The sequence below is a fragment of the Eschscholzia californica genome, unplaced genomic scaffold, assembly GCF_041429995.1.
Source record: "Eschscholzia californica isolate CP2 unplaced genomic scaffold, dmEscCali1.0.p SCAF_1, whole genome shotgun sequence".
NCBI classification, from domain to species: Eukaryota; Viridiplantae; Streptophyta; class Magnoliopsida; order Ranunculales; family Papaveraceae; genus Eschscholzia; species Eschscholzia californica.
Genome location: NW_028238198.1, coordinates 62,931,844 through 62,940,504, shown reverse-complemented (window position 1 = coordinate 62,940,504; position 8,661 = coordinate 62,931,844). Strand labels below are relative to the sequence as shown.

The window sequence follows — 8,661 nt, the reverse complement described above, 5'->3', positions numbered from 1 at the left end:
CCCATCTATCCAATTCCTTATTTTCTCCACCTCCTTCATACTGACCAATCAACTATACATAATCGCTAACAAAAATTCACTTAAAAGCCAAAATTAGAAAAATAAAAAAACTTAATTTCTATAAATATCAAAGTAATTACTTAATGTGAAAATATTTCTAGTTGCTTTTGTTTATGTTTTACCCCCATGCAATCTCCTATCTTTTCTTGTGGTGGGCCTTTCATCTCCTTATTTATATCTTATGTGTACTTTCCATACTCATTCACTCAAACCCTTCTATCTCTCTCTCTTTCTCTCTCTCTCATCAAACTCCACTCAAGCACAAAACTAATCAGTACCCATTTCTTCTTGCAGTATGACTCTCTCATTACTCTCTTCTCTGTTCCTCATCATCTTCATTGCTCCTTCAAACACTGCACAACCTTCCCCTGGCTACTACCCAAGTTCTAAATTTAGAACTATAGGGTTTTACCAAGGTTTTAACAATTTATGGGGTCCTCAGCATCAAAAAGTAGATCAAAATTCATTAACTATCTGGCTTGATAGTAGCTCAGGTCAATTGTTAAGCTATTCACTTCTTCATTAATAATTAATGGGGTTTTTATATGTCTCCTCATATTTATCGCTTAAATATTTCTTAAAACAGGAAGTGGATTCAAGTCAAAAAGCGCATATCGGTCGGGCTACTTCAGTGCAGCAATTAAGCTCCATCCTGGTTATACTGCAGGAGTCATAACATCTCTTTATGTGAGAAAAGCTCTCATACAAACTTTATTCTTATCTTACAAAAAAAGGAGTTAGTTCTAACATTTGTGTACTGATGTGAAAGTCACTTTAGTTGAGTGATAACATGTCTGTCTTTCCACTGAGAAGACTAGGGTTCCAATCATACTATATTAAAAAAAAAATATTTGTGTATGTTGATAACTAATATTGGGATATGACAATTGACAGCTTTCGAACAACGAAGCACACCCGGGTAACCATGATGAAGTAGACATTGAATTCCTTGGAACGACACCCGGGAAGCCTTACATTTTGCAGACGAATGTGTATATAAGAGGGAGTGGAGATGGACGGATTATTGGGAGAGAGATGAAGTTTCATCTTTGGTTTGATCCAACTACAAATTTTCACAACTATGCTATACTTTGGAATCCTAATGAGATCATGTAAGTGGAGATCACTATTCATGCATATACTATTTATAAATATATTGACTTTTTCACTTAAGAGTCATTATCCACACAAATAGAATAAAAAAGTTAAGTGATTTTTATTGAATTTTCACCTAGTGTTGAAAATATATGTGCAATATAAAAATTGGATTAAAACCGAAAAAAAAATAATTATTATAGTTTATTTAAAAAAAGTCAAAATCAACTTATTCCAAAACTTAGCATTATGTATCATATTTCAGATTCTTGGTAGATGATATTCCAATAAGAAGGTACAAGAAAAAGAGTGACGCTACATTTCCTTTAAGACCAATGTGGGTTTATGGATCAATATGGGATGCTTCGCCTTGGGCAACAGAAGGTGGAAAATATAAAGCTGATTACGGCTACCAACCGTTCTTCGGCAGATACAACAATTTCAAACTTAGTGGATGCTCTGAAAATTCTCCAGCCTGGTGTCGCCCGGTCTCAGCATCTCCTTCTCCCTCAGGCGGGCTGAGCCGCCAGCAACTCTCTGCCATGCAATGGGCTCAAAAGTACTTGGTTTACGACTATTGCAGAGACTCTACGCGAGATCAATCTGTCATACCAGAATGTCATTGGACTTGAAGTGGTCAAATTCTCTCTACAAATATAAATGTTTGTTAGAATTTTTATTTTTCTTTGGCAACTCTAGGTTGGTATCTTGAGATGGTTCCTTATTAGACTTGCAAACAGAAAAATGCAAGAGTAGTTAAGCTTCCAAGACTCCAAGAGTTGATATTGTCTGTTCATTTTGTTATTTAGTTTGTGTGGTGTATGCATCAATAAGAATATTATGTATGTATAATTGTAGTAATGAAAAAATATTATCAGTGTGGAAATATTTAGTGGGAAATCATTTAAACAACCAAAAAATTTTATGTAGCAAGTCAATTTAAACAACCAAAAATTTTATGTAGAAAGTCCACAAGGGAAGTGGAGTTTTATAGACGCCCCACGCAACTATTATCTGCACATCTTCGTTGTTGGCGTCCCCCACCCCACCCCAAATCATTTCTCGGCGAAAAATGCAACCACAATATCTCTCTCTCAGCAAAGCAAAACCTCTTTCGCGCTAGATCTTACGATATTAATATTTCCTGAAACTCCAATATCTTGCTTAGGATCATTAAGAGGTTGTTTGAAACTATTATCTTGGTCATTTTTATCTAGTGAAGAGTAAATCAAAAGAAAGAACCAATTTGAGGTAAACCCTGAAATGCAATATTATTTGTGCTCTTGTGATCTTAAATGTGGTGCTTTGAAGTTTTTATTTGTCTTAAGAATGTTTTCGTTCCTTGTATAATGGTTTTTCGTGAAGATTTAGATGGATTTAGGGTAAAATTTTGTTATGTACAACGGTTGCAACAGCCTAATTTTGGTTTCGAAATCCGGTATAAAGATACAATTTTAAACTTCAGTAATGTAAGTAGAGTAACTGAAGTCGAAAACGGTGGACTTGAGTTGAATTATTAATCCGTATTTGTCTAACCTCACCGTTCTGGACTCAAGTAACTTCAGTTAAGTTACTCAAGTTTAAAACGGCTGGGTCATGGCGAAGATTGTACAGACCTCACCCATTTCACCTCCACTAAAATTTTGAATGAAATTTCAGTTGGAAGCCACCGATTTCTGGGCCACTAACTTCACTCAATTATTTTGAGTTGAAACCGGTCCGGTACAAGCAAATTTAGTGAAAAAATTCAATACATGACTAGACCGAAATTATGGTTGTATTCAAAAAAATTGACAATAACGAAGTTCCTCAAACTTGCAATAATGTAGGGTTGTAAATGCCGCTTTTGCAAATCAAATCATGTCTACAAATTAGTTTGCTAGTATCCTTATGTTACCCCGAATTTTTCAAGATTATTTTTATCCACAGTGATTTGCAACAAAGAACACTTACAGTGGAACACAACAACACAATGGAGTAGGTGTTCGATTTCGGTAAGACTAGACCATACTCGAGCTCGCCTACGCCTGGTGTTGAAGTAGTTCCACTGAGATGTACGTTTTTGGAGGATCTGGGGTGTGGATGGAAAAAAATGTGGGCGAAGAAAACTATAAAACAGATTTATGTATACCACCCCAACCAGAGGCGTCTTTAGTCAAATGCAGTCAAAGCAGAGTGAGAGTCAAAGGAAGTACATTAGGCCCCAATAACAGTTTGGGAAGGCACCTCTAAAACTTCACATTTAGCAATCCATGAATTTTTCGTCATAGCACTAGTAATCAATAAAATGTTTCACGATAGCAACACAGAATGCAGCATCTTTCAAAACAAAAAAAGGCATGTAGCACAAAATCTATTCTTTTGGTGGAGAAAGCCCCAAATTCACGACTGTAGTAGTGTGTTGTTATGTTGCATCACAGATTTATAAACAAAATGAACGAGATCGCGTATACAACTACGAGGGTATAACCCGTGCCCGGTGGACAGCCAATTTTATAACATGAAGCATTAGAGATTTTTGTTTTTGTTGAAAGAGTAATGCTACAACATCCATTAACTAATACGAGAAATACACGGTGGGATGGAGTTCCAGATCTTCTTCTGATTATGATTCCTTCTGCATTTTACCAGCGCGTCTGCCTTTGTATTGTTTTGTCTAGGAGTGTAAGAGAAAATAATGTCCGCGAATTGTCTCTTCAACTTGAGGATCTCATCAATGAATTTTCCTGATTGCCATAACGTAAGTCTGATCTTCAATGTGCTTTATTACGTTGAGGTTATCACCTTCGATGTGGACGTGTTGGATTTGTAAGTTGGTCGCCCATAGGATAGCGCTCCGTGTGGCTAAGCGTTCACATTCTTCTGCATTTTTCCCTCTGACTGTATCCGCTAAAGGTGTTACAAATGTTGCTTCTTCATCATCCATAATACAACCAATACCTGCGGCTTCCGTCATGGCTATGAAAGAAGCGTCAACGTTGATCTTAAGGAATGGTGTCGATGGAGGACTCAATTGGTGTTGCTTTTGTTGGGTGCCTTCGGTGGTTGTTTTCAGAGGTGTTATTTCAGTGGCATAATTGGTGTGACTTTGATTTTGTTAATAATCTGCATCGGATTTTGTTTCTGCGTAGAGAAACAGTTCTCGCATCTTGCCTTCCAAATGAACCATAATATTTTTGCATATAAATTAGTTTTCCTCATCGAGATCCTTCCATTGGAGGATCCATTGTTTGACTGTGATGAAGTTTTCTGTTCTTATCTAAAAATGAAACCATATTGCTCCAGCATAATGACAATGAATCAGGGCATGATCGATGATTTCGTTAGCATCACAATTAATACAAGAGTATAAGTTCCCAATAAATTTACTTATTTTGTCTCTGAGTAGGTGATTATCCGTGCAACATTTCCATATAAATAGTTTCATTATTGGCGTCGTGTTCAAGCCCCAAATAAAATGCCATTCAGTTGGTTTGTTAGTATTATCGTACCTGTTAGTTCTCAGTTGTCTGTACATTGAACTAATCGTGTAGTTACCTGATTTTGTTAATGTCGATCTAGCTGTGTCTTCTCTGTCCGCCTGCAAATTGATGCTGAGAATATCATTACTGATATCGCTGGTAAAACAATGATTAATAATATTCGTATTCCATTCATTATTAGTAATTAGTTGGGCTACCCAAATTTCTAATGTCAGGAATAGGGGTAGTTCGGGATCTAGTTGTCATGCCAAATATTGATTTGAGTGTCGTTATTGACATCCCAGAGGATCAATTTTGCTACCTGGTCAAAATATTTTCTTATGGATATCCAGGGCCAAGAATGATTAGATTTCGAGAGATCGGGTTTGATGGTTCTCGAAAAGTATTCAGCTTTGAGAAGTTGGGTCCAAACGGATTGGGGTTTATTTTATCATTCGCCAAGCCAGCTTGCTGAGGAAGGCTTGGTTGTCGAGATGCGGAAAACGAAATTCTTGCCTTCCCAGTTTGCGAGGGAGGCAAATGGAGGACCAGTTGATGGTGTGGAAGGTTTTGAATTTTCCCCACCAGAAGGACCTTTGTAAGGTCTCAATGCGGTTACTTATTCCTTTGGAATGGCAAAGCACTGCATTTGGTATCGGAGAACAACAGCTGCTATAGTGGAAACCACTACAGAGCGACCAGCTTGGGAAAGAAGGTTAGTATGCCATTTGGAAAGTTTATTCTGGATCTAGGTGAGAAGAGAGGAGAATGTTTGTTTCTTATTCCTATTGATGAACAGGTTCGTGCCCAAGTATTTATCAAGAGAGGAAGATTGGTGAACTTTGAGATTGCTAATGATCATTCTTTTAAACTTTGGATGAGAGTTTTTTGAGAAAAAGATAGTGAATTTAGCATAGTTAATCATCTAACCCCGAGGCCTCACTAAATTCCTTACGGATTTGTTTAAGATTATAAACATTATCAGGAGTGTTTTGGCCAAAGATAATGCAATTATTAACAAAGACTCAAAGAGAAGGTGTTTAATGCTCAGATTGGAATTAGGGATAGGAAAGCCAATGAAGTGATTGGGATAGTCATTATTCTCTAACATACGACTAAGCCATTCCATGACAATGGCAAATAAGAAGGGGGAATAAGGGTCTCCCTGCCTAATTCCTCTATTAATTTCAAAGGTAAGTCCTGGACGACTGTTAATAAGAACCGCCATAGTAGAGGAGTTTAGGCAGGCTCTGACCATATGACTCCACTGATTAGAGAAACCCATGTGTGTCATGATTCTCTCCAGATAATTTCACTCAATGCGCTCAAAAGCTTTCGACATGTCAAGTTTAAGACCAAAATAGTTTTTTGTGCCGCGAATCTTTTTAAACGAGTGGACAAGTTCTTGACTGATAATAATGTTGTCCCTTATCTGTCTGCCCGACACATAAGCAGCTTGGAAAGAAGAGATAAGATCAGGAATGTGGTTCTTTAGTCGGTTAGCTAGAATTTTGGTGATGATTTTGTACGTCGCATTGAGTAAGCTAACGGGTCTGAAGGCAGCCGAAGTTTGTGTGGTTTTAGTCTTAGGAATAAGAAAGATATGGGTATGATTGGAGTGGTCAAGGAGACAGGCCGTCTGGAAGAAGTTAGTGACCACAACAAAGATGTCTTTCTGGACCGTTTCCCAAATAGACTGATAGAAGAAGTGGGGATAACCATCAGGGCATGGGGTCGTATCTGGTTTGAGTGAAAAAACTACCTTTTTGATTTCCACTTCAGATGGGTTGGTGGTGAGGGATAGATTTTGAATATCATTGATCTGATCATGGAAGCAATCCACTAGGTTATCTGATATGCTAAAGCCAACCGAGGTGGAGATTTTAGAGAGATGAAGAGAGAAGATGGACGAAATTTCCGCTTCATCATTAGTCCAAAAGTTGTCCTCTCTTTTGATCAAGCTGATGTTATTTTTCCTATTTCTAGTGATCGCCTTCGAATGAAAATATTTGGGGTTACGATCACCCAGGTTAATGTTGGCAATACGCAATTTTCTTTCCAGGGGCTCTCTTATTGAAGGAAAAGGTGATTCAGTTGAACCTAGATATCATGGTAGGTAGAATAATCATTAACGTTCTGAGGATTAGTGAGACAGATTTGTTCCATTTGGAAAGATGTATCGCTAACGAGTTCAGTTTAGATTGAATCTGGTTGGGCAGATTTGTACAATTGTTTCTGATGAAGTGGGCACAATCTAGATGAGTCATCCAAATGCGGATGAACTTGAAAGGTCTGCGACCCAGATTAGATTTGGGCTTGGTGGTTGTTGTGATCGGAGCCTGGGCTAAGTAGGTGAGATATCATGGTAGTGGGAAGTGCAATAGCCAATGGTGGTTGGTCAAGGCCCATCAGGCCTTTATTAGATTAGGTTACCTTTAAATTATTTATTGGACCAAGTGAACGGAGGGCCAGTTAAAACAATATCATGGAGGCCCATGTTGTTAATAACTTGTTTAATCTTCATCATGCCGGCTGGTTGGGTCTCTTTACCTCCCACTTTCTCCGATGCGTGTAGAATACTATTAAGGTCTCCTATAACCACCCAAGGAGTGTTAAGGTTAGATGTGAGATTAGCAAGTTTTTGTTCAAGGTTTCTTTTTATTTATGCTATAACGGCACCCATCCGTGATGTAAAATTGAAATTGGTTATGGGCCTGGGTGCCTTTAGCATGAATAATGTTATGGTCCACATAAATAATCTCAAGGGAACAAGCCTGGGTCCAGTAAATGGCTGGACAGCCAGCCTTGTTAATGGGTCAACAACAAAGTGATCGTAAATATTGTCTAAGGTTTAGCATTTTTTACTAATTGATGTTCATGCATTTGGTCTCGGACAAAAAGATAATACCTGGTTTATGCTCATTTATAAGATTCCATAGATGCTTACGATTGGTAAAGTTAACACAACCTCTGACATTCCATGCCAGGATAGACATGTCAGTGGGTTTGGGGTTGTTCATTATCAACAAAAGGTCAAAAGAGAACTGAAAACAGAAAGCTATCTAAAGCTGCAAACAACTGAAAATAGTAAGCACAGATAACCACAAAAATAAAACTACTAAGGACGGATAGATTGCTAAAAACAAACAGAGATAAGAACTTAGCCGCTACAGATTGCCAAACCCTAATGGGGGATGTCTGATAGCTTTAATGTCTTATACCAAGAAAGCTCAGACCATCCCCTTCACAAAAGCAAAGGAAAAAAGATTGTTCTGAGAGAAGAACAACTGTGGCTGCTGTACCTGCTAAACAAAAGACCAAATACACAAAACAGGAGATAAAACAAACAAGAACTAAGAACTACACAAAACAGACAGAAAGAAAGACCCTTAGTGAGAGGTCAACTCTGAGGATGCAGCTTCTCCTTCTTCCTCCCTTTTGGGAATAATGTTTAGTAGGTGCAGTCTTAATCATTGAAGATCAGTTGAGAAAGTATAATCTCAACCTTGGAGATAAGTTTGAGACATCTAATCTCAACCTTTGGAGAGAGAACAAATCACTAATCACGACAATAAAAATTCTGAAAAAGGTGAGCCATCGGTACCAGATGTGAAGACCACTAGGCATTAGGTCTGAATACCTTTTAGAGCTCAGTAAAGTTTTCTGCCGGTTCGTGTTGTTCATTATGTACGGATCAGGTCAGTACACATAGCATCTCAGCAAAATTGTATTGAAAAAATTTTTGACAGAGGGGGAGATGTTCTTTTTACTAAAATTTCAACTTTCAGCCAACTGATAAGAGGAATAGGCTTGTCTGGAGCCCCAGTATGATCACCTCATCCAAGGCTCAATACCACTACTGGGACCAAAATCAGACTAGTCTTGGATCATTTACCTAAAATGCAGTCCAAAGAGTGCTGTTATCCTGCTAAATTTCAGCCCCAAAGCCTTGGAACTGCTCTTATCCTTTATGCGAAAAAAAAAACACGCCCAAAAAAGAAGACAACTGCAATCTGAAATACAACCATAAGATGAGAGAAAAAGA

At 37.9% G+C, this 8,661-nt stretch overlaps 1 protein-coding gene across 1 annotated transcript; it reads left to right on the top strand.

Annotated features, from left to right (window-relative positions):
* Positions 1–260: 260 nt before the first annotated feature.
* LOC147568113 (putative xyloglucan endotransglucosylase/hydrolase protein 32) lies at positions 261–2,041 on the top strand. The gene is made up of 4 exons (XM_086670529.1): positions 261–554; positions 647–747; positions 955–1,172; positions 1,421–2,041. Exons 1-4 carry the CDS (start codon positions 356–358, stop codon positions 1,785–1,787), a joined length of 885 nt encoding a protein of 294 aa, XP_086526655.1. The 5' UTR covers positions 261–355; the 3' UTR covers positions 1,788–2,041.
* The last annotated feature ends 6,620 nt before the right edge of the window (positions 2,042–8,661 follow it).

Excerpts from the sequence above, each read along its gene's own strand:
- LOC147568113 (XM_086670529.1), top strand. The coding sequence starts at position 356 with ATGACTCTCTCATTACTCTCTTCTCTGTTCCTCATCATCTTCATTGCT. Across the intron at positions 555-646 it reads CTGGCTTGATAGTAGCTCAG|GAAGTGGATTCAAGTCAAAA; the intron begins GTCAATTGTTAA and ends TTCTTAAAACAG. Across the intron at positions 1,173-1,420 it reads TGGAATCCTAATGAGATCAT|ATTCTTGGTAGATGATATTC; the intron begins GTAAGTGGAGAT and ends ATCATATTTCAG.